General features: G+C 39.1%; 1 protein-coding gene across 2 annotated transcripts in view; it reads right to left on the reverse strand.

The window, feature by feature from the left end:
• Positions 1-27,402, reverse strand: part of LOC121517494 (plexin-A1-like) — a 503,338-nt gene that overhangs the window by 147,446 nt on the left and 328,490 nt on the right. For both annotated transcript variants that reach the window (XM_041799311.1, XM_041799310.1), the window contains exon 10: positions 24,697-24,897. In XM_041799311.1, coding sequence (XP_041655245.1) covers positions 24,697-24,897 — 201 coding nt within the window. The remainder of the gene's footprint in view (positions 1-24,696; positions 24,898-27,402) is intronic.

Here is a 27,402-nt window from a genome sequence, read left to right on the forward strand (position 1 = left end):
TTACACCAAGATATCACAGGAATAGGGTCTCTGCTGGCCCCCAAAATAGATCTTGTTATTCTATGTAGCATGGCATACTGGAATAACAATCTAAGCCAATGGTAACCAATTGGTGGACTGCGATCTTGATTTGAATCCAGGTGGAATTTTATCAGGACTCATAAATCAACTGAAGTTGAACGTCATAAGCCGTCCAGCCAGTTGGTGCTAGAAGTCTCACAATTAGTAAAATGGGGATCACCTAAATGCAATGAATGCATCTCAAGTGACTGTAGTTTAAAGACATCTGAGTCTGGAAGGTCCAGTCCCTGGTTAGTCAGTATTCCTGGCTACCATTACACCATGAAGACAAAAGAACACCAAGAAACTCAGAGAAAAAGGTTATTGAAAAGTAGAAGTCAGGGGATGGATGTAAAAAAGATTTCTGAAGAAATCTGCCTAGATCAGGACGTCCTCACAAACTGAGTGACTCTGTAAGAAGGAGACTGGTGAGAGAGGCCACAAAGACACACACGACTACTGCTATGGGAAAGTGGCAAAGAGAAAGCCACTGTTGAAGAAAACTCAGAAAAATCTGGACTAGATTTCACCCAGAGGCATGTGGGAGACTCCATGGTCAAGTGGAAGAAAGTTCTTTGGTCTGATGAGACCAAAATGGAGCTTTTTGACCATCAGGCAAGATGCTATGTTAGGAATATCACCACAAACACAACATCGCCACTGTGAAGCATGGTGGTGGCAGCATCATGCTGTGGGGATGCTTCCTGACAGCTGGATCTGGAAGGCTAGCAAAGGTAGATGGTAGAGGCAAAATACAGGAAAATCCTGGAGGAAAATATCTTTTAGTCGGCAAGTGAACTACAGCTTGGGAGAAGATTTATTTCACAGCAAGATACTGAACCGCAGCATACAGTGAACGCTCCACAGAAATGATTTAAAGACAACAAGGTGAATGTTGTGGAGTGGCCGAGTCAAAGCCCAGACCTCAATCCAATAGAGAATTTTTGGCTGGACTTGAGAAAGGCTGTTCACACCTGATCCCTGTGAGACCTGGCAGAGCTTGAGCAGTTTTTCAAAAAATTATGGAAGTAAATTTGCAGTGTGAAGATGTGCAAGCCTGATTAAGACCTAGCCACACTTATTCTACACTATATATTCTTATCTAATTGAAATCTGTTTTCACTTTTACATGAAACAATGTATTTTTTTGTTTTGTGAAAATAATTTGACCAAAAGGCCAAATGCCATTAACTCTGACTGATTTATAAAATCAATAAAAGTGTAAACGATCCAAAGGGGTGAATACTTTTATAGGCACTGTATACACAGTAGTGTAGCTGATTGGAATACAAAAGGTTAAAACATGGTAGTACAAAGATTTTTTAATTTGATTGTAACCAAATAATTATATGAACTGAAACTGAATCAGACCAACTGAGCTGATAAATTCTTCCAGTGAATAAAGAAAATCATCTTTTACCTAAATTATTGGTACACATTTCAGTAGTAGATATGTAAAGTAACATGTTAAAACTACCCTGATGATACGGCTAGAGGAAAAGTAACAGTTTTACTAAAGTTCCTTGTCTTTATCCTGAGGCCATCATTAATATTTGTAGTTAATTTAAGAGTAATCCATCAGTAAGAGTTCAGACTCTAATCTGTCCTAAAACCTTATCTCTGACCTTAATGAAATCATATCAGGACATCATTTTGTTGAACTGACACTTTAATAACGTATCACACTGGTGTTGTCAGTCACCAGTTATTACTCTTCCCTGACCTCTGGACTTCTAAATTCTTAGTTAATGAGATTGAGGAGTTTAAGGTGGTGCATGATTATATATGCAGGCTCATTGCCATGACTTAAGATTGAAGTTAAAGGACAACACCACAACTTTTTAGGGGGGAAACTTTCTAGAAGTATAAGTTATACAAAGAGATTCTTGTTTTGCAACCTTTATTTTTATTCATGTTTACCAGTGCTAACCTGCTGGTATTATTGCCTTTATTAGACAGGACAACTAGGGAAACACAGAAAATATGGGAGAGAGAGAGAAAGACATGTAAATAGCTGCAAGACTGGGATGTGATCCTACAACCACTGTGTGCAGGACTTTAGCCTCTGTATGAGGGTGCTTCCTCTACCAGCTGAACCTAAACCAGCACAGCAAAGGTGTTTATGTGCTCAGAAAACTCAGCTGCATTAACCTTGCAAAGCTGATGGATTTGCCCATTTCTGTGTTTCTTACTGGTGAATCCATTTCGCAAAGCTCCCATTTGAACCATTTGGGCCCAGCTAGAAAGGGACAGGACCAATCAGCATTGAGGGGCAGTACTTTCAGGTGCAGCAAAGTTGTTACTTAAAGACCCTGTAAAGTAAAAATAAATCTGTATTTAGGTTTGTGGTATGATAGATCACTGTGTTATGAACCCCCAGGTCAAATTTCAGTCACATAAAGCATCTCCAAGTTTATAAAACTAAGCTTCAAATCATGAAAAATGAGGCAGTAAAATCTGCTCCAGGATGGTGTGGGCGTATCTGTTGAATGAGCTGAAACCACGCCCACTCACTGGTGTCATACTTGGAAAAATATTTTCCCCTAAAAACATGAACCAATAAACAAAACATGCATAACTATAACTTTGCAATGAAACATGAACATTATAGAACGGTACAAGAGTACAAGACTGAATTCCTTTGCACAAAATGAACCAGACGTCCCTGTTCCAGGTGACTGCTTCCTTCCACAATATTGTAGTGTTAGATGGGCGGGGTCATTTGCTACTGTGGGCTCATGACATCATGAGCCCACATATTGGCCCCGCCCACATGAAACCAAGCCAGGAAAGAGATGAAATGGCCTAAATCCAGAATTCAGTCTCATGTAGATCTCAGAGTTTTCACATGTTTACAGCAACCATATTCCAACATTTCTAGAGTGTTAAGACAAAAACTTTGGATTTCACTTTACAGGGTCTTTAAGCAAGGAGCAACAAGAGGCCGGTGCAATTTTGGTGGAAGACATTAGTGTGGATGCTGCTACAGCACCAGTTTCATCAGAACTTGATGACATTTCTTTGTAAAAAGAAGAACAAAGAAGAGCAGTGAATAGTTTTCTTTTCAAAAACAACAAAAGTTGTGGACTGACATGTCTACAGTCACCATGGTTCGCTTTATGCAGCTCTCTGTGAAGTTTACTCCTTCGCTAAGGGTGCAGGCAGTCAGCTCGGAAGCGGCTAATGTCACGTTTTGTTGCTCTGATTGGCCCTTAAAGATGTGACAGACAGAACGTTCATCCAATCACCCTCCGAGTATTTTTTCAAAGGCTCTGCCCTTTCCCAAACGCTGTCTATGGAAGGTTTTCCAGATGGATGTGTGAAACAAATCCATTTGGCATGCCAGGTTAGAGCTGCATTGGTTTTGTACTAAAAAGGGCACAACCTGTGCAAAAACCAGCCTCATGGACACAGATTCTTATTCCACAGCATACATAACATGATATGGAGGCCATGTGTGTAAAAGCAAATCTGATTATCCTGAAGTGAACTTCCTGCATCTTTGGAGCTCACTGAGGAAACAATAAGGAGTCAAACTGGGTTCAAACTCTGTCCTGACCTTTAACTGAATCCAATCTAACTGCAGCCAATGAGCAAACATCTCCGATCATTATAACAACTACAATAAAAACGTTATTTACAGCACTTTCAAATTTAATTTACAAAGTGTCTTCCCTGCATTGAAAATAAAGCAGTTAATATAAGGTATGTTTCTGTTTGTTAGGCAAAGATTGCAGGTGTGATTGGAAATAAATGGAGCAGACAGAATTAAATAAGCAAAAGACAAAATAAAGCAAATGTGAATGATTAAAAAGTAAAGAAGTTGGACAACCAGATCTCTCCTTGTTTACATGAAAAGTTAAGATATCCCAGCTCGTTCACCCATGAGTTGATTCTGTTTTGTTTTGTTTTGTTTTTTCATTAAATCAGTTCCTTGTGGTCATTATTTTAAGATAACACAAAAATATCCAATCCAAAGGCAATTGTGTTTCTTTTTTTTTTTTTTTCAAAAAAGTTTAGCATTCAACTAACAAAAAAGTTTGCTAACAATCAACATGCAAACTGACGTGCAAAAATGACTTAAAATTATGTCAAGTAGATGTCAGGTCAGTATTGGTGGTATGACACTTTAATAAAACAACAGGCATATGCTTTGTTGCACAGGGAGGCAAGGTGTAAACACGCAAATGATATATGATTCAAAACTAAAATGGTAGGATACAAGACAAACTTTGCAATACAGTACTTTATGATGCAATACAATTCAATATAATATAGGAGGACAGTGGTTCACAAACTTTTTCTGCCAAATAAACAACCATTAGCTTGAACAGAGTTTAAAAAAATCTGACTCTGAGGATGAAAGGTTACTTCATAATAAAAAAACTAAGTCAACATTTTATTAAGACTTAGACATCATTGCAGTCCTGCTGTCATTTCAGTGACTACTGTGGGCTAGGTTGTGCTGCAATCTCAGTTCATTTTCAATGTCCAGATTTGGCATGCATTTTGTCTTGATTGATGCAACAGCAGGAAAACTCATCTCACACTGGTAGGCTGTTGCAAAAGAGGAAAGAGGCCAGCGCAGGAATTACTATTACCATTCCACGCCAATCTAAAGTGAAGATTTGAACTGCACCATTGGCTTATCTGGGTAGACATTAATGTTGATGCTAATGTTGTTCTGCCATGCCCCCCCACCCACCACCACTATAGTAGGATATAATACTGTACAATACAATATGATGCATTACGATAGGATACAATGTCAAACTATACAATTCAATACGATGCAATACCATTCATTATGATATAATATTATACAACCTGCTTTATTTCAACTGCCACAACAACACTGTATAACACTGATCATCAACTGATGGCCCAGGGGCCAAATCAGGCCCCTCAAAGCTTCCTGTCTGGCCCCCAGAAGATCATTAAATTCAGAAAAGCATGAAAAGAAAATGTTGTGGTTTTAAGAGTGTCTTTGGCTTTAAATGTCTGCAGCTGTTAAATCCACCCTAAAACTAATTGATACTGATCCTAAATGACTAACATTTGATCTGTTTTCACAGAAATTCACTTGCCGATCATTATTAGTGAATAGTAAAGAAATGTGTTAAAACTGGAAAAAATGGCCATAAAGGGGTTAGAGAGTAGCAAAAATGGATGATAAGCCTCAACTGGGTTGTGGAGTGGCACAAAGGGACAAAAACTTGCAGGAAAAGTGGTGAGAAGAGGTTAAACTTTAGCAAATCATTAGTATTAAAGGAAAAAGGGGCTAAAAGTTTACCAAAAATGGGTTATACGTGGCAAAAATGGACATAAAGTTGCAAAAATGCAAAGAGGAGAGATAACACACGCAATAAAAGTGGCTTAAAGGAGTTAAAGAATGGGAAAAAAATGGGTTAAAGGGGCAAAAAAGGCAAAAAGTATCAAAAATATGTTAAATCGGGCAAAACAGTGCAAAAATAACCAATGGCAAGCAGTGAAAAGGCAGAAAAGTAGGTTAAAGACGGGTAAAAATAGCAAAAAGTGGCAAAAATGGGATAAAAGTGGCACAAAATGTTGTAGAAATGGCAGAATGAAGCAGTGAAGTAGTGAGAAGTGTGAAACATGAGTTCATATTGGTGCTAAATCATAATTGTTGAGGGCCCATTCTTTCCATTAAATTCTGTGGGCATGCCTGTCTCCTGCTGGTCTACGGCATCATCGACTGGGATAGATCTCACTGGCAGTGCTTAAAAATGTCCTGTGATTTGAAAGAAAATACAAATACTCATAAAATAATATGTTAATCAGAAAAAAAAAAAAAAAGATTTAATTTTTATTTAGTTGGAAGTCCAGCTCCCAGAGACTCTGTCAAGACTAAATCTGGCCCTTGTGCAAATCTATGACCCCTGCTGTATAAGAACAATAAGCAACAGCAACTCACATGTATACACATAATCTACATGCATACTTAAAATATCACAACAATAAGGAAGCACATACCAGTGAAGGCTGACGCATGCAACCAATGCAATAATGCATGTACCAATCTGCAGAAGATTTGCTTAAAAATGGTGTTGATAACAACGGCTTGGATGAAAAATTTCGGTGTAAGCGGTTGATGACATGTTACGACAACAAGTGACTCTGAACTACAAAGTGAGCCAATTTTAAGAAAATGCTGACTGGAGTGTACATCATTAACAGAAAAGAACAGACTGGAGTCCAACAGTCTGGTGCAGTTCTTTTACTGTCACATGGCTATTGCCTACAACAGTAACATGTGCATAGAGGCTCTGCTTTCATGTGGAACTATGTACTGTTAGTCAACACAGTAATGAAAAACAATGCTGCTTTAAAAAAAAAAAAAAAAAAAAAAAAAAAAAAGGACCCTGGAACCATTTTAAACTATGCACCCAAATGCTGGAGAGCCTAAACTAAAAGAAGGCCGCCCTTTTGGCTGAAATCAATGCTATATAACTTGTTCAATGAGTTTCAAATTTGCATGTCTGATTTTTTCCTTTTGCAACTCTTGGGAAATGTGATAAATACATCAAGATCCACTGAAAACATCTGTATGTAACTACTAATCTTGGGAAAACGGGGTAAAGAAAATTCTATGATGCATGTCTACATAGTCCTTCCAGGAATGTATCCTATTTTCAGGTCACTGATGTTTTGAAACCAGGGTAGGAAAAAAAATACTTAGCTTAACTATGTTAAAAATCCTGGCAGTGTATTGTGTCTGGGATCTTTTTCATCCATGCTCCTATTTTCAACATTTTTCTTGCTCTCTATTATATTTTAGTCTCACAGCCGTCTCCCTCCAGGTTCCCCTTAGTTGGCCTCAATGAAGGACTTCTCCCATACTAGTGATCCCTCTGCTCTACTGTTGATTAGAAATGCTAACCTGCTGACAAACAGCTGTCTGAGGGATTTTAGCCAGCATGACTGACTTTTGTATCTCAAAGAAGTTGCACCAGCTCTGTTTCAAAACGTGGTTGAACCCTGTAGGAAGGAGTCGCTCTCCCCCTGCTGAGCGGCCTCTCTGTTGGCCTGCCGTCCTGACTTTCCTCCCCTGAGCGCCCGGAGCTGCTGGAGATGAGTAATCAGACTCATTACTGAAGCCTCTGGCCAGCTCCTCCATGTCACTGCATGTAATTAATCTACCTGAGCCAACTCATAGAGCGGGGCCCCCTGGGGAAGAGAGGGGCGAGGATGGGCGAGGAGAGAAAAGAAGGAGGAGGAGCAGGAGGAAGAAGGGTTGGAGGGTTCAGATGGGGAAAGCTGGGAGAATACAAGTGAAGGACTACTAAAGAGGAGATAAAGGGGGAGTGAGGGGAGTGAAATTAGGAGAGGAGGGGAGATTAGAAGGCAGACGAGGACAAATATGGAGCTTAAAGAGGGAGAAGAGTGGAGACTGTTAGGCATGAGAAAGAAACTACAGCTACTGCCTGGATGTTATATGCCTCAATGAGGGGCACAACTTCCTGAGAGTGAAAGAACAGTGAGGGGTCAGGAAGAAAGTCTGGGGGACTTCTAACCTCGATTTTGTAACTCTGAGTCAGAGATGGCATGTGTAGAAAAACCCTTAAAAGAGATCTTGTGTTAAAAAGCAAGGGGGAACCATGAAGTCCAATCAATTTGACCTTTGACCTGCAAATTTTAAACAGTACATTAGTCAGAGTGGACATTTGTCCAGAGTTTGAAAAAATCTCACCAAGTGTCACTGAGATAAAGCTTTCCAAAGAATGTTCTGGATGTGTGTGCAAATACAGATGCACATGCATTCATATGTAGGCATCTGGATGCTTGGTACAATACTAGTTACTATAATGATATAGATGCCTGCTTTCATGGGCAAAGCAGAGTAGAGGAGGTTGAGAAAGAAACTGAACCAGGAAGTTAAATTATGAGGAAAAAAATCAATTCAGTTTGGGAACTATGTAGCAACATTTGTGCAATCTGTGTGATTATTTTCAGATTTTTGTGGATAAACAAATCCACTGTATTAAGCTCAATTACCCTAAAAAAACACCTGACTTAAACTGAACTGCACTGAATAAAGGACTAGTATGTGTGTGTGCTGAGTGTACTTTAACACACACTCAGGTATCCTTCAACATGACTAATTACATGAGGGTGACCTGCTCATGGACGCGCTCACATATGCACACGCTGCTCCGTTTTCCTCCCCTACCCTCCTTCAGCAGCCAGCTGCTCTGTTTTGTTAACATCGGCACTTTCCCCTACCTCTAACACACACTCTCACACACACACACACACACATCAGCCGTATCTATTCATACTATCCATGGAGACATGCGGTCCATGGAGACGATTCATGTAGCAGGAGAATAAACGAGTGCAGGAGCAGATAACGAATGAACCCGAGCCGGGCTGCTGTGTTACTGTAATGAGGCCAGGGACGGCTTTGTGCTCACCTTGTAGTTTTTACACCTCCTCCCCTACCGCTCCTTTTCTCTCCTGCTGTCACCCCGCCTCTTTCTCTCCCTCGTCCCCTACTTATTCCTCTTCTCTGAACCTCACCTCTCCCATATTTCTTCTCAGTTCCTTTTCTCATTCTCTATTCGGTGGAAGAGTATTAGGTTTAGGCGTGAAAAGAAAATATGTGGTGGGAAAGACTTTTTCTCCTTCCTGTACTTAAAGAAAAACTCCACATGTTGAGAAAAAAAACAAAATATTAAGACAGAGTTGAGGACAAGAGTTAACATCATAGGAATATTGTTAAAAAGTTTGGATAAAAAGGTGAAATGCCAGGGGAAAAGACAGAAACGTTAAAAAAAGAAACTGAAAGTCTGAGAAAAAGAAGTTTAAATGTGAGTAAAAAAGTTGAAAAGTCAACATGTCCAGACTAGAAAAGCCAAAATGTTGAGAAAGAAGGACAAAACATTGAGACAAATATTCCAGCAGTTAAGAAAAAGCCCAGAAAGTCAAGAGAAAGTTGAACTGATGTTCAGAAAAAGTTCAAATGTCAAAACAATAATCATATTAACATTTGTAGTAAAATCTTTCACACACTGCTGCCATGTGTGCCCCCAGCAGCCTTCTTCTGAAACTGTGTGGACTAAGGATGAACAATATTAGATTATTGCAGATATCAGATTTGCTAAAATCTACAAATTTACACATTTTAAAGTTAACCGACCTTAAGCCGGTTACACACCGCCGCGCGGTAACCACCCTGAAATGCAGAGGGTTTTTTAAAGCAGCTGCTGCCGTGGCAGTACGAGGCAGAAATGACGTAGAGGTGCTTTGGTGAACGTCACAGCAGAGCTCGCCCACAGGTCCATCACAACCCCCCTTCCCCAAAAACACGTAGAGTACCTCACAATCTCTGTATATCAACATGCATAATGTACTATAAAACAGAGGGAAAAATACAGTTTCGTCATCAAAATAATTCCCCCTAGAAATTCCCCCTAGTTCCACAATTTTTCTTCTGGTTGTCTTTGTATGATGGTAGAGCCGTGTTTTAGAGCTCAGGATATTCCGAAACCAACATTATGAGCTCCTCCATGGTTTGCTTTGACCCGCAAAGCCTGCTATTTCCAGGTTCTCTCCCTCCTTCGATGTGATTGGCTGCTGCCAGGCGACTGCCACCAGAAAGTTCAACTCACTGAGCTCAGAGTGGCAGGGCAAAATCTGTGCATGTTCACATGGGCGGCAACCACTTCTGGGTCCTACCGTGGCGGTTAAAACCACTTCCCATCTAAAATAACTGAAGGCGGTGAGTTGCCGCGCGGCGGTGTGTGACTGGCTTTAGTCCTTAAAACGCACTTTAAACGTTAAAGAAATAGGATGCATTAAAAAAAAAAAAAAAAACTTCAGCTGATGTAGGTCTACTGGTCCACACTTACAGCCTATATACTGGTCGTCCTTATTGGGAGAAATGTACATAACAAGGAGTCTACTACTGAGCTAAGAGGCCAACTGAGCCTTTTTATCATATAAAGAATTAAAATATGCTTTTAATTGAAACGGTGAAACTATCCACCAAAGAACTCAGTGAGGTAAGCAGGGCAGGTAAAATATGCCTTTGAAGAACAAGCCTGTCTTTATGTGAGCCACTGTAGCTGGCTAGCTCCTGTTTGAGTGCCAGTTTCCTTTTCCCATCCTTTCTCGTTATTCAATCTGCATCTAAAAAAACAAACTGAGGAGCTGTTTTGGAGCCAAACAACCAGCTCTACCGATCCGAGTCAAATGATCTACATTTCTCAAAAGAGACAGATTTCCCATCACAACGAGCGTGAAAGGTAGGATTGGCATCATCTGAGGAAATACAGATAATATCAGAGTTTAATGAGTTAAACTGTGGCAAAACTGCTCTGGTTTAAACTGGACTGCTTTGTAGAAATTGACAATATGCAAGCAGCTCATCTAGGCTTTAGCCTAGAGGAAAGTTCTTTCCTGAGGAAGACTGCAGATGACAGTTGAAACATGTCAAGGTAAAACAACATCTCCTAAAATAAGTTGTCTGAAAAAAGAAACACAAGAAAAATATTCAGAATACAGTGTGGCATTATGATCAGTTTCTCGAAATGTTCAAACTGGAAGGAGTTTAATTCCTGAAAAGCTGTTTGCATGAGTACAGAAGGTCAAAATGCACAGAAAACCTGTTTTTAAAAAGGCAAGGCTTTAGAGTAGAGATTTATGGTTGGGCAGCAGATGGGATCTGTTAGACATACACTGACCTATTTTCATGGTCAAACATGAAAGAAAATGTTGGCATTGTAAGAATGTGACGCCAAAAGAAGTTAAAGAAAAAAAATGGCAGTTAGTCAAATTGATATTTGAAATGCTGACATTTGGCCTGACTTTTACACTGGGTGTATCTCTAGTGATGAGCTGATATTGTTGCTGATGCATTCTGTAAATGTCATGCAAACTGAATTTTTTGACACTACAAAATAATTAAACTACAAAAAAAAATACAACAATGTGCTAGCCTGTGAAAACTGGGTGATATGTCTTTGACTTATGTACAGATTGCTACTCATGTACAGTCATTAAACAAGCATCCACCCTGTTTTAAAATGTTTTAGAGCATACTGACATAAGACTTGCACTTGTGCACTGTTTCTGTTTCACTAAATTTAGGTTGCAGGTAACTTTTTGTAGAGTAAGAAAAAGTCTGGACCCCAGTGAAGTCTAGACCAGTTTGTCAACACAAAAACATGCCATCTTTCCTCTCCTCAAATCTGCTGTGCTTATCAGTTCCAGGTACATGGACATACAGTGGGGGGCTCATTCTCACACATACACACAGTGTTTGATAGTCTATGTATGTCAGTGTAATAAATCATGTAAAGCAGGTTGCTGGTTGCTGCTGATGCTACAGTCTCCGTCTGCTCCACATGATTAGGAAGAAGATCATGTGGAGAATCTCCATATGTCTGCTCCACGTTTGGGCTTCCAAACCCCCGGGGAGGATGGGAGTGTGTAGGTGTGCGTAGGTGTGTTTCTGTGTTTCCATGCAGCTTGGATGCGTTGTGTGTTTGTGCACGCGCTCTCCAGCATGCGCTTCCCTGCAAACATCCTGGTGTGCATCCATGCATACTTTGTGTCCCTGGTGTATTTGAGTATGCAAGTTCAATGTTTCAGTGTTTGCAGAGCGGCTAAATAATGCACAAAGAGACAGTAAGATGGAATGGATGACTGTACGTCTACTGCTGGCTAATTTTCTCTGTGATTTATTACACTCTACTGTCCCAGTCACAGCCAGCTGTGATACATGTACACACGCTCCCCACTGAGAATACTGAACACTATGCTCCCATGTATACAGGTTCTCAATCATACAAGCCGTCTGTGTGGCGAACCTCTTTCATTCTGTTTTTTCCCATGAATAAAGCCATCTTATAAGAATAATAAGATGAATGCAAAAAAAAAGGTCAAAATAACAGTCCTTACACGTACACAAGTGAAGGTTTGAGCCTCTTAAAGGTGCAGTAATCGTACATCTTACTGTCAAAAACTGTTAAAATCACAATGCAAAATTAAAAAGCCATGCTAGTAGCCACAAACCCACAGAGGACTACAAACCAACCATGCAGCTCTCCAGTTTTGGGCTTTTTCTGCTCATTGTTGTGGTTTTAAGGCACGCAATGTCACAGTTCTGGGTCACTCTCACTGCTTTGTTGAATGTCTTTTCCAAAAGCGAGCAGCTAATCTGTCAAGACAAGGGATTAAAAAGGAATGATATGTTGGTCTAAATTTAGAGCTGAGTACAGTAGAGCCTTGGAAACACCAATCCAGCGCTCTCATGAATGCAAAAGATACATTTACTCATTTAGTTTCCATGTCAGTAAAACTACAAACCACAAGACTTACTCACCTATAATTGTACCCAGCAGCCTCTTGTAGTATTGCAAGAAAAAAGTTATGTCAGCCTTGCAAAGCAGATGGATTGGCCTGTTTCTGTGTTTCTCACTGGTAAATCCATCTTGCAAAGCTCTCATCTAAACAGACTGTGCCCTATAACAAAGTGACAGGACCAATCAGGAGTGACAGGCAGTACTTTCGGGCGCAGCGGAGCTGTGGCATAAGCAAGCAGCAACAAGAGAGCGGTGCAATTATGGCAGAAGAGATTAGCGTGGATGCTGCTATAGCACCAGTTTTATCAGAACTTGATGATATTTCTTCATTAAAAGAAGAACAAAGAACAGCAGTGAGTATTGTCTAAAGTTCGCGTTATGCAGTTCTGTACGGAGTTTACTCCTACTTACCTACGACGTCACATGTTTTGTTGCTCTGATTGGCCTATAAAGCTGTGACAGACAAAATGTTCATCCAATCACCCTCCGAGTTTTTCTTCAAGGGCTCTGCCCTTTCCCAAACACCATCTATGGCTGTTTTTTCCAGATGGACGTGTGAAACAAATCCATCTGGCGTGTCAGGTTAGGAAACTGCAGACGATGTTATGGAAACTTTAAAGGGATTCTTCAACATTTTGGCAAATTCACCCATTGCCATAATCCCTGTAGTCTTAGTAATAGGTTTGTTACCTTTAGTTGTTGGTGCAAGCTATTTTTAGATCGACGCTGCCGAGTTTGCTGTGCCAACTCAATTAAAAAATCATGGAACATTACAAGACCAAGATGTCTTAAAGCTAAATGCAAAGCCAGAACTACACTCCAGACATGGCTGCTGCACTGTGTCACTACGCCCAGTGGTTTACTCAAGAAATAGTTCAGAGTATTTGCTTCATGTGTCATAATGTCACATAATTATATGTTATTATTTCATAACATGGTGAATGTGAAGGTCACAACTTGTCTATGAGAGTGTTTTGGAGTTGTTGGATTGTGTATTTGATGAGTTTGATGAGGGAAAGCCGGAATACCGTCTGCTTACATTGAGTTGGCACAGCAGGTCCAAACTCGGCAGCGCTGATCTAAAATAGCTTGCACCGACAACTAAAGGTAACAAACCTATTACTAAAACTACAGGGATTATGGCAATGGGCAAATTTTCCAAAATGTTGAAGTATCCCTTTAAAATTCATTTATGTTCACTTTAGGTAGGGAAATACATATCTAATAGTCATCTATATTCTTAGTTACATTTATTATGTCAGGATAATCCACCAGAGCACGTGGTCTCATGTGGATCTTGACTTCCTTTCACTAATGTCCAAATGAAATTCAGTTCTGGTGCATTCTCCATGTAGCTTCCTGTTGCCTGTCCTGGAGTGTAAGCGGGCTAACATCATATAAGGCCTCTACACTGCTTTCCACAATATTAAGCTGGCCACAGGTTTCAAGCAATATGGGAAAGAAAAAGGATCTCTCTGCTGCCAAAAGTGTCAAACAGAGTAATGCCTTGGACAAGAAATGAAAACATTAGATATTTCACGAAAAAATTAATCGTGATCAACGTACTGTGAAGAAATTTGTGGCTGATTCAGAGCACAGATGGGTTCCTACAGATAAAAGCATAATGAGGAAGCTTTATGACAGACAAATTAATCAGATTAAAAAAGCAGCAGCTAAAATGTCATTACAAAGCAGCAAGCAGGTATTTGAAGCTGTTGGTGCCTCTGGAGTCACACCAACCTCAAGGTGTAGGATCCTCCAGAGGCTTGCAGTCATGCATAAACCTACTATTCAGCCACCCCTAACCAATGCTCACAAGCAGAAACGGTTGCAGTGGGCCCAAAAATACATGAAGACTCATTTTCAAACAGTCTTGTTGACCGATGAGTGCTGTGCAACCCTGGATGGTCCAGATGGAGGAGTAGTGGATGGTTGGTGGATGGCCACCATGTCCCAATAAGGCTGTGACATCAGCAAGGAGGGGGTGGAGTCATGTTTTTGGCCAGATTCATGAGGAGAGAGCTGGTAGGCCCCTTTAGGGTCTCTGAAGATGTGAAAATGGCCTCGGCAAAGTAAATAGAGTTTCTGACTGACCACTTTCTTCCATGGTAAAAAAGAAGAGCAGTGCCTTCTGTAGCAAAATCATCTTCATGCATGACAATGCTCCATCTCATGCTGCAAAGACTACCCTTGTGTCATTGGCTGCTATGGGCATAAAAGGAGAGAAACTCATGGTGTGGCCCCCATCCTCCCCTGACCTCAACCCTATTAAGAACCTTTGGAGCATCCTCAAGCTAAAGATCTATGAGGGTGGGAGGCAGTTCACATCAAAACAGCAGCCCTGGGAGGATATTCTGACATCCTGCAAAGAAATTCATGCAGAAACTCTCCAAAAACTCACAAGTTCAATGGATGCAAGAATTGTGAAGGTGATATCAAAGAAGGGCTCTTATGTTAACATGGAACTTGGCCTGTTAAGATGTTTTTGATTGAAACAGCTTTTGATTTCAGCAAATATGACCTCCTAAAGCTGCAAATTCAATGAATGACCATTTTCAGTTCTTTACAACCAAAAAAATATTTTAAAACTCTGTCGTGCTTAATAATGTGGCAAAGTGCATTTTAGGTTTTTATTTATTTTTTAAATAATGGTTATCATTATGAAGTTTGTTCAAAAACATTTGAATTACGCTCTAATGGCTGATACTCTGACTCTCATTTGCATTACCATTTAGGAAAATAAGAGAAAAATGTCATTTGCTTAATAATGTGGAAAGCGGTGTGCGCTGAGGCCTAAAATTATATCTTTATTTCATCTATACTTTTCTTGCCCTTTGCAGTTACAGAATCCCACAGTTCAGGGGAGGTTGGTTCCTTTAGTGTCTGACATCACATTTAAGAAGTACTGAACACTTTAACACTTTTTGAACACTGAAGTATCTGACTGAACTATGATAAAACACATCAATGCTGGTGTTATTTCTGAAATCTGCACCAAACTGATAAAAATCTAAAACTTTTAATTAGCCCAAACAGACATCTGCTTTGAAAAATCTTTTCTGAAAAGGCGGGTTTAATGTGACAGTGAATGCTTTTACTTTTTACCAAACGTAGAATGTTACCGCCTCTAACTGACTTTAGTAACGCTGGTGCTGGACCAAACAGGTAGTGCTCAAGACCCCCACAGTCCACCACCACACTATGGCCTGCTTCAGGGGACTCTGGAGGGGGAAAATCCTCCACCTCAAAAGATCACTCTGAGGCTGGAACTCTGTGTCACTTTCTGGCAGGGGGAGTCACTGTGACTACCGCTTCACCCTGTCCTTAAAAAAAAAAAAAAAAAAAAAAAAAAAAGTCCCTTCCCCTCCCTCCTTTCAATACCAAACTGCCAGCTTTCTGTGCATTTTTTAAAATCCTGAAGTGGGCGGAGTTAGCGAAGCAAAGTTTAAGCTTCTAGAAAATGTATTGAAATACAAATTTCACACAGACAGATGCTCTGTCCTTATCCACACAGAGCATAACTACATCTTAATACTTTGAAAACCTTCAGAAAAGAAAATGCAATATAATTTTTTAATATCAAAACAATAAAAAGTCTGTGGGCGGAGATAAAATTTGCTGCTGGGGCAAGTGGCAATCATAATGCCACTATAAGGGTTATTTTAAAAGACTTTAATAAAGACGTTAAAAGTAAATCTATGCCAGGCTGGAACTACTGCCTAGAGCTGGCTTTATGCCTCTGTATTTTCCAATTGCTGGACAGGGAAAGTACAGTATGAATAAGTAAATATGAGGAAGGGATGAGGTGTTTTCTGTGGTAAGGTCTGCTGCACATATTGACCTTTGACATCCAAAATCTAACCACTTCATCTTTGAATCAGAGAGAAATTATGTGAAGAAAATCCATCAGCGCTTTCTTGAGATATGACGTTCACAAGCAAGGGATGCGCATGAGCTCTATGACCACGATATAACTTCTAAAATCTAATCTGTTCATCTTTGGGTCAGGTTGAAAATTTGTGCAAAGTTTGATGATAAGCTGTGAAAGTATTCTCGAGATAACACATTCACAAGAATGACCAGGATGGACGCCAGCACCAGTCTCTGTTACCTCGACTGTCCTCTGTTGTTCTAGTCTGTCTCAGCATTCTCACCTCCACATAGATCAGGATTTTCTTTTCTTTCTGCATCACTTTCTCAAACATGCTCATCTTTTACATTTCAGCTACACTCTCTCTCCATTTGTCTCCCCTTTGCCAGCTTTGCCTCTCTCTCCTGCTCTGTCTTTCTCTACTCTTCTCTTTTTCTTCTTCTCCTCTCTCTGTTGCATCGTCATTGTCTTTCCTCAATTCCCTCACCTCCTCTTTGCCTCTCTCTTTGTCTTTTTCTGCTCGCTGTTTTTCTGTGGTTTCCCAGGCTCTGGTGTGTTTGTGTCTGTCAGTCTACGACACAACTGCAATTCATCATCATTTTATCTACAGCTCCCTTAATTGGATCCTATCACAGTCCCACCTGACGGGGGAGAGAGGAAGGGGGTGGAGAGGGGGAGACTCGCAACAATACGGATGTTAAGACAGAGCTGAAGAGTGGGGTTCCACCTGTAAAAGTCCCATTCATTTTTCTCCAGAGTTAAACTGATTATAAGCCGTCATTTTTAGTTTTAGGTCAGGTCAGGTATGGGAGCAGATCCTGGTTCAGGATTTTGCCCCGTACTGCTCTGGCCTCCTGACGGCCATCGTCCAGGCCCAGGCCCATCTCCACAGTGTCTCTGGATTCACAAACAGGACTATTTTTACAAGACTAAAACCAAACAAACATGATGTCAGCAAACTGATGAGGAAGTGAATGCACATGTGAATGAATCCATTACTTTTGAGGATGACTCAGATATTTGCTGAAGTCGAAGTCTGTCCACCAGCTCTCTGCAGCTCTCAGCAGTAGTTGTGATGAAGTAATGAATGTGTGCAAGAGAATCAAACACCAGGGAAGCACACTGCACACTGTGATTTCCTAAAGTAAAGGCTGCTGTCTGAAGGCATGGGAGGCTTTCAAGACACATTTAAAATGTGAAAATAGTGAAGGAACAAAAAATAACCAACAGGCAATTTGGCATGTCATAGCAACATGTGGTTTATCAATGCAGCAGTTCCTAGAAGTCATTTACTTAATAAGAGATGTAAGTCTGGATCTTAATGCACTAAAAATATCACTTTAGTGTAAAAGCCAGGAGTTTATTTAGAGCTCAACCAACATGATACTGATGCCAAGACCAATTTCAGAATAGGGCTGCACGATATAAAGACTTTTAAAGAAACACTGATTTATTCGTAGAGATAAAGGGTGTGGACATAATAAAGTTTATGTTGATTGGACAAAGAATGGATAGCAGGTGTAACGCTAACATTGTTTATAGTAGAAGGAAAGAGTTGGCTTGATGCCTGGAAAACACAGAGAATCCTCCCTCCCTAGCTGTGATTTATCGATGATGTAAATACATGTATGATGGATTACTAGCAGCGGTGCATGCGTCCCATCTAACAGTAACTATATTCTGGAGCTGAAAAGTGTGTCAAGCTTTTATTTGGTTTTGATGTTACATTTACTCATTCTCACCCATTTTGCCACAGTCAAACAGTTTTTGCCACCCATTCTTGCCACTTTTTAACTGCTTTTCACCAATATTTCTGTCCATCTTTGCCCCATGCAGCCCACATTGAACAAATTTTGCCATTTTCACTCTTTTTACCAACACACATTTTTGGCAATTTTTTTAAACCCACTTTTGCAACTGTCATTTGAGCCTTTTTAAGTTTTCTGGCCACTTTTTAACACCTTTTTCACCACTAATTCCATCATTTTTGCCAATTTTAATGACTTTACACCTCTATTTCCATCCATTTTTGCCCCTCAACCCACAAACTACTTCTAAAATACTTTTTTCTATCATTTTAGCCATTTTAAAATCAATTTCACCATTCTTTTATGCCACTTTACACTTATTCTTGCCCTTTTGGCTCTTTTTAACTGCTTTTCACCACTACTTTCATATACGTTGCCACTTTCAACTCACATTTAACCAATTTTGCCACTAATTCTTGCCTTTTTTGCCACTTTTAACTGCTTTTACAACCGCCTTCATCCATTTTTTGTAATTTTCAACCAATTTTTACCACATTTTTCCTCAAGTTTTGCCACTTTCAACCCACATACTCACTTATTTTGCTGTTTCACTCACTATACCCTCTTTTAACAAATTGTTGTCACTTCCAAAGCATATTTGCCATTTTCCATCTATTTTTGCCTATTTTCACATCTTTTTAATTCTTTCCTTTTAAAGTTGTCTCAGTTTCTTCTCCTTTATTTTCTGGCATCCTGATGTTTTTGCACATTATGGCCACATTGTTAACGTTATCACAAAGGTTAGATGGTTTACAGCATTAATACATAAATACATTAATACATTTTTGTTATATTTAGGAAAAAAAAGGTTATTAATGCCCAACTTTACACTGGACCATGATTTTGCAGACCTTCATGGACCCCCCCATTTGGCTGGGCCCCTGAAAGCTCTACCCCTCATTCCCACTTACGGGTGGCCTTTAGTAAGAATCACTTACAGTATTGTGGTCACTAACAACAAGATCATCCATGTAGAATTTACACATGAAATAGATCTGTGCCAGACATGATCATGTCCTCTATTGAAGGTCCTCACTGTGCTGCCTTATGTTAACAATGATGGACTGTTGGTGGGTCACATCTCCCATCCACTGCTCTCATCTGCACAGCACTATTCAGTATTAAATATTAATATTCAATGTCCCTGGATGGATCAATATGTGGCAGGATATGTCCCATTTTTTCCAATGAAGCTCTGTTGCATACACTAGGTTTGAACATGCTGGAAATGACAGGAAAGTTAAAAAAGGCAAAATATTTCAGTTAGAATAAAGTTATTGCTGCTCAGTTTGTCTTTAATACATGTGAGCATTTACATTTGACAAAAGGCTAGCATCTAATGATTGGACCAGTTAGGACACACAGAAAGGGATGATTTTTGTTCCATGTTTTATACCCATATCAATAAGGACAGAGCCTTTATGTCAATACTCTGCATTCATTTCATCCATATTTCTGCATGTTAAATGACATTTTGCAGATACAGATGAAATGTTGCAATAGCAGTGGGATTTGTGTGGGGACTACTGAGCTGGACCAACTAAACTTAACAAAGAAGATGATGAAAATGGCTAAACCTTTTGTGGAAAGGTTGGAAAACCAAGTATATGCTGGGTGGACATCAGACAGGAAAGAAGTCGATGACTGTAATGCAGCTGGGTTTTAATGGTTGCATTTTGCAGAGCTAATTCTGCACATAAAGGAAGCATACATGAGCCCCTCAGCTGGCCAACCAATGTATTAGTCAGGATTTAAGTTCAATCACTGAAGAGTTTGCATCCCACTTTGACCAAATTATTCACATCCAACTTGATGTACAGCAATTACTGTTTTGGCAGCTCCCTCTCTTTTCAGAGGGCTTTCAAGCTCAGGTCTTAGAGGACAAATCTGACAAAAGCCTTAAATAACAACCCAGAAAGTCAAATATAAAAGAATATTCACTTGCATGAAACAATTATGGAGACACAAGTGACTAAATATGCACAAATTACCTTTCTGAAACACAAAAGAACCACAGGAGCCATCATTATGATCTGGAAGCCAACTTCAATAATGTGCCCCTGAACTATTTTTTCATTTCACAATCCAACATCAGACACAAAATGACTTCCAGGATCACAAAGCTGACGCTTGTTCTTTCCCTTTGTGGGGAAAATGAGGGGGTGACGGAGCAGAGCTCAAAAACAGCAAGCGGCCACAAATCAGCGACGTGTTCCTGAGCCCAGCGGAGGAGCGGCAGCCGACTAAATGACCTGGAGCCCCTGACAAGCGAGTGACAGGCTGAAGAAAAGGCTCTCACACAAGCACACTCACACCTACTCTCACTGCCTTTTAACATCGCCAGCTCACTATTGGACTTGTCACCATAAGCGAGCGCTGATGTGTGCAGCTCCCATGTTAATCATATGTCTCGTTAAGTAAGTCATAATTGGTGTCGTTTAAATGCCTCCCCTCTGCCTCATGCCCTGATTGGAGCTGAGGAAATTAACATCGCTGAAATGGTCGCTCCCCATTAGCCGTGACAGTTTGACTGAAGGCTAAAAGGCAGGGATGAGGAGTGGAATGAAGAGAGTGGCTTTCAGACATTAAGTCCCTGTGGCCATACACCTCAGCTTCACGTCTGAGCCCCACTGATCTATCACTGCTGGTATTCCTGTTTTACACTGCAGCTAATGATTAAACCAGTACGGCTGTCCTGAGTGGAGCTCCTGCTGGCAGATTAGACAGCCAGGGCTGACCTGAGCACTGAGGTTATGATCAACTGAGAGGGTACTTGGTTGATAACAAGCCCACCACAAACTCACTGAAAATTGGATTTAAAACAGTAAAATGCATTCCTGACATCGATGAGCAGAGCCTCATGGATATTTCAGGCTTGAGACCTGCCCCTGACTCCATGTGCACATTGCAAGATGGCTGAATGTCCCCTGCATCAGTTTGACATCTCAGCTTTGCACATCTTCCAGAAATGAATGCAACACAGATGCAAAATGCAGCACACATGAGTAGACGACGTGTAGTGACTGAGGGGATGGGGCCAGGTCGGCCCACGGATTGGCTGGGCTGCTGAAAATTTATTGATGATACCACTACACGTGGGTTGGGTCAGTTCCATTGGTGCTACCATTCATGCTGGCCAACAGTCACTTCATCCTGGAGCTGCAAAGTGTGTGGAGCTATTATTGGATTCAGATGTTGAAATTATTTAGTTGTGTTAAACATTCATTATTTTGCACAGCTTTTTCTGCCGAATTTTGCCCTCTTTTGATGCCACTTTTAACCACATTTTTTTTTTTCCACTTTCACCTATTTTGGCCACATTTTTTAACCTTTTAACCCATTCTGTGCCATTTTTCACCAATTTTTGTCACCTGTTCTGCCACGTTTTACTCATTTTTGCTGCTTTAAAAAGAATCTTAACCTCTTTCCACCACTACTTTTGCCCATTTTAGCCTACTTTTAACCACTTTTTCAATCCATTGTTGCCTCTCTCAACCTAGATTTAATCAATTTTGCCACTTTTCACTCATTCTTACCACTTTTCTGATTCATTTTTTCCACTTTTTAACCTCTTTTCACCAAAATTTTCATCAATTTTTGTCATTTTCAACCTAAATTTGACACTTTTCGACACTTTTACTAATTATTGCCTTTTTAAATCCCCCAACTGCTGTTCATTTTGTCAGCTTTTAACTCCTTGTCACCACTACTTTCATCCATTGTTGCCACTTTCACCACTTTTGGCAACCTTTTTGCAATTCTTAACCCATTCTGTGCCAATTTTAGCCAATTTGTGTTACCTTTTCTGCCACTTTTAACTCCTTTTTGCTGCTTTTAAAAAATTCTTAACCTCTTTCCACCACTTCTTTTGTCTGTTTTAGCTTTTTTAACCCCTTATAACCAAATTCTCAATCCATTGTTGCCTCTCTCAACCCAGATTTAACCAATTTTGCCACTTTTCACTCATTCTTACCACTTTTCTGATTCATTTTTTCCACTTTTTAACCTCCTTTCACCACGTTCAACAATTTTTTGTCTTTTTTAACCTCTTTTCACCACAATTTCCACCCATTTGACACTTTTCAACCCATTTTCATCCACTATTTTCATCAATTTTGCTGCCATTGAACCACAATTGACCTGTTTTTCTGCATTTCACTCATTCTCACCTTTTATTAATCCACTTTTGCCCCTTCTTTAACCCCTTTTCATCACTACTCCTGTCCATTTTTGTCAGTTTTTACCCCTTTCAACCAATTTGATACTTTTCACTCCTTCTCGTCTTTTTCAACATCCTTTCACCCCTTCATTGTGTTCATTTTGTCACCTTTGTGTATTTGTTATTTTGGCCCAGAATCATCACATTATCATTAGCAGCAGAGACATTAATGTGAAATGGGGGTTCTATCAGAGGAAAAAAAACATTAAAAGCATCAGGGAGACGCGTCTGAGCCAAGCAGAGTTTTGAGTTTCATTTCTTGTAAATTTAACATTTTTAATGTCATACCTTCACTATATTTGCTTAAAATGTTCATTTCTAAGGAATGAAAGAGACTTCTTAAACAAGTAAATTTCTAACCTTGCTAAGCAAATGGGTTGTTTTCTTTTCAAAAATGACAAAAGTTGAGTATTTACACGTCTACAGTCGCCATGGTTTGTGATATGCAGTTCTCTACGAAGTTTACTCCTCTGTAGCTGCGCACATGCAACTCAGTAGCGGCGATGACGTCACGTGTTTTGTTGCTCTGATTGGCCTGTAAAGATGTGACAGACAGAACGTTCATCCAATCACCCTCCGAGTATTTTTTCAAAGGCTCTGCCCTTTCCCAAACACTGTCTATGAGTGGTTTACCAGATGGATGTGTGAAACAAATCTATCTGGCCTGTCAGGTTAGAAAATTTCCAGTTTTTCTTATAAATTTGACTTTATTTTCTTAATGTTTTGTCAGTTTTAACATTTATAAAGAAACATAATTAGGAAAAATGAGCACAAAATGTAATAAAAAAGAACAACCAGCTTGAGTTGAAATAATTATCACAGCAAGAAAGAAGTCCATCAGTGTTCACAGTCAAACAAAGATAGTGTTCTCTTCCTCTGCAGCAAAGCGGGTCTATTTTATCCACTTTAGTCTGACTGAGAGAGTCATCTCCATTTTGATATTTTGGTTATTATTTCCATTCATTCCCTGAGGTCTATGGGGGTCTCAGGATTGAACCATCTCATGGTAATAAATGTTTTACAGGCAATGAGTAGAGTCTTGCACTAATACCAGTCTTTTTTCAAAACATTTCCTGTAATCACACCAAAATACTGCACATGCACATCATGTGGTATGAGCCTGAAATCTTTATTAGAGCTTAGCCAGTATTTCCCCAGAATGTCTGAAATTTCAGACACATCCAAAAGAAATGGGAGTGGATGGCATCAATGTGTCCACATTGCTTCTAACATGGGTGAGCTGTTTAACATCTTTACTTTACTGAGTGGTGTTATGAAAACTTTTTGAACTCAAAAATTCAGATTTTTGTTTCTTGTAAATTAGGGCTGAACAATTTGGGAAAATAATCTAATTGCAATTTTTTTACACAATATTGCGATTGCGATTTAATATGCGATTATTTGTTAAGTTCCTCATTTCATGCAATTCACAACAAAAACAAGAAATTAATTCTATACTATAACTGACACAATATTAGATCAAAGTAGGGCAGAACATTATTTTAAAAATATCTAATTTTGATTTTTTTTTTTTACTTATTTTGCAAATTTCATATGAACTGTTGTATTAAAGGGAATGGTAATTTTTATATAATTCTCATATTTAATAAGAAAAACATACAAAAATGAAGAAAATAGGATTTATTTGTACACCATTCTTAAAATATGGCACAAGAATGATTGCATGATATACAGTATATATATAATGCGTAGCATCACAGCAGCTAAAAAAAAAAAAAATAATAATAATAATAAAATGTCTGACACAATGTTGACATAAATTTCAGGTTAAAGAAAAATTGCACCTGCTGCAATTTGACTTGCGATTAACTGCCCAGCCCTATTGTAAATTAAGATGTTCTCAAACCTTGATTCACCTTTGTATGGTCCAACCAGTGCATCTATGGTCATTTGTTTTAGTTTTTTATACTTAATACAATCTGATGAGAATATTTTACCAATATAATGAGAACCAAATGGCCATTTGCACAGACTCTGTCTGTTTCCAACAGCTGTAGTGATGATAACATCTACAGATGCATCTGGCTGAAAGCCACCATTTACCACGAACACCGATTAAAACAAACAACAAGAGCCATTATGACTTTGCATGGAGGAAATTATTAAAGTAATATGGTACAGGTAGAGCTGGAAGTGTGTTCTGACATTTCTCATGAGTGGCCTGAGCTGATCTGTTTTTATTATTGTTTACTGATGATAATGAAAATAGTTTTGAGCTCAGATTTTTCCCCATAACCACTGCTGTTGTACTTATTCTGGACATTATAAAAGAAGCAAAGCTTTTCACCTTGAACGTGACATCACAAGTATTTGCGTCTGTGCATATATGGTGAAAGTTTTCAAACTTCTGATGTGTTGTCTGTTTATGAAGTCACGATTCAGCCTTACCGTGGTCTTCTGACACTGGATGCTGGTGCTGTTGAACCTCAGAGCCGGCACGCTGTATGTGTTTCCCTGGATGTGGAAGATGCACTCATAGTTCCTCTGACCGGACTGAGGCTGGGGCAGATTCTGGGCCAGCAGGGTGATCGGTCTCATGACTCCAGCAGGGATGTAGATCTGGGTGGAGGGAAGGATCTGAGGACACTCCTGGAGAAGAGAAAAACAAGAGTGAAGTTAAATATCTCAGTTGGATGCAGAGTTTTATGGACAAAATTTTTGTTGATGATATAGGAGATGCCATGTTTTTAATAAAAATAAAAAAAGTGATATTAAAATGCTGTTAATCCTAGTTGACAAGTTGTCACAATGGTGTGACAGTTTTCCTGAATGTACCTTTGAATCCTTTTCTTTTTGCTCCCATGAGCCTCCGTCCCTACAGCTCTATAATTCACAATGCATTTCACTCTCCTTTGTTCTCAATCTAGACTCTGTTTGAAGAATGAGGCAGCCTAAAACCTTCACTTCCAAATTATCAACACTCTCGAGGATCAACTCTTGTCCTATTTACGAACCGCTGAATATTAAATGTGGCAGTTACTTGTCAAAATGAGCACAAGCCATTTTGGAATCAAACCCTTCACAGTATTAATGAGGCTGTTATGGATATTAAGGATGTTTTTTTTGCCTAAATGAATGCACCAAAGGATATTCTAATTCTTTCAGCATGGACAGAATTGAGAGCCTGAGGCGGCGTCTCTTAGGAACACGGACAGTGCTAATGCCTCAGTGTTGTTCTGTTTAACAGCTACAGTATAACGGATTAAAGACGGAGACGACTGAGGGGTCAGCGCCTCAATTCAGCAAATTCTCGCTGCTCTTCAATCAATAAAAACTTGGCTGATACAATGGTTTCCCAACAAATTAATTGGTGGAGTATTTCAGCTGTTAGTGAGTCAGGAGACAATGCCCAGCTGTCAGCTCAAATCCACGCTGCTTTATTTCCAACAGGCTAATGTGTGCCATTGATACTGCAGTGAGGCTGTCTCTAAACCACGGGTCCCAGCAAGGGCCGGATTCTGAATTTGGGTCTAACCTGAAGGCATAACAAAGTCAATATTTAACCATTGAGTGTCAACCTAAATGATTTTGAGGTTAAAAGGTCGCCGGTAGTCGAGTGGTTAAGGCGTGCACCCGTGGCACTACTTCCTGCATGTCTCTCCCTGCTCTCTTCCCTGTTTCCATCTCTATCCACTCTCCTCTCTCTAATAAAGGCAAAAAGGCCAAATATAAATCTTAAAAAAAAAAAAAGTCCAAATATGACATCAAATTTCAAATTCATGAGTTTTAAAAGTCAAAATATGAAATAACATTAAAAATCATGAGTTTTAGGGTAAAAAAAAAATGAGATAAACGTCAGTTAGGAGTTGAAAAGGGTCAAAACATGAGATAAAATTCAAAATCATGACTTTAAAAGGTCAAAATAGGATTTAAAATCTTAAATTATGAATTTAAAAGATAAAAAATGAGATAAAAATCCAGGTTAGGAGTTTAAATGGTCAGCAAAACTGAGATAAAATTCAAAATCATGATATTTAACAATGAAAATACGAGATAAAAGTCAAAGTTAGGAGTTGGAATGGTCAGCAAAACAGAGATTAAATAAAAAATCATGATATTTAACAATCAAAATTTGAGATAAACATCTAAATTCTGAGTTTAAAATGTCCAAATATGAGATTAAATTTCAAATCCATGAGTTTCAAAAGTCAAAATATGAAATAACACTAAAAATCGTGAGTTTTAAGGGTATAAAAGGGTATAAGAGTCAGTTAGGAGTGTAAAAGGGTAAACACATGAAATAAAAGTCAACATCATGACTTTAAAAGATCAAAATAGCATTTAAAATGTCAAATTATGAATCTAAAAGGTAAAAATATGATTAAAAAGTCAAAGTGATGAAATGTAAAGGTTAAAATATGAAATAGACGGTCACAACCATAACTTTTAGTCATACGCAAAATTGAAAATGTCGAGAAAACACAGATTTTTCCCCTGACTTAATCAAATCATTTGTACCGTTTACTTTTTCTCATTTGTTGTGACTCAGCAAGGATATTATAAATCATCAAGGTTAAGTTTACATTTTTATACTGGAGGAAATCTGCAGACCTCATACTGGTGGACCAGTTTTAATAAAAATATCATATGATCTGGTGGGCCGGGTATAACTACACCACGGGCCAGATTTGGCCCCCGGGCCTTGAGTTTGACAACCGTGCTCTAAATACTCATCTGTTGAGCCAGGGTTCAGTCAACCAACATTTTGATTTGTCAAATCTTTAAAGTCATACAAGAGAAAAAAAAAAAAAAAAACAGATTTATGAGTTTTTCCTACCTATGTCTGTATATCTTGAATTACTCTGCATGCATTTCTTCTTTTTTTTTTTTAATAATAAATCTTTTAAAAATGGCTGTGATGATCAAACAGGACAAAAAGTGCCTTTTTTAATACCAAAAATGCTGCAATTAACAGCTGAACAAGTTTTAGCCACTAATGCATGTTCACTTTTCTCTCTGAGTCAGAATAAAAACACATAAAGGCCATTTAAATATCAAACTAGGATTTACAAATTAAGTCATATTCCACTTAAAACACCATTAGGTAAACTATAATTATTCCATTAGAGGAGAAAACAAGTTTATCCGCATTTA

The sequence above is a fragment of the Cheilinus undulatus genome, linkage group 11 (genome assembly GCF_018320785.1).
Source record: "Cheilinus undulatus linkage group 11, ASM1832078v1, whole genome shotgun sequence".
In the NCBI taxonomy this organism is placed as follows: Eukaryota; Metazoa; Chordata; class Actinopteri; order Labriformes; family Labridae; genus Cheilinus; species Cheilinus undulatus.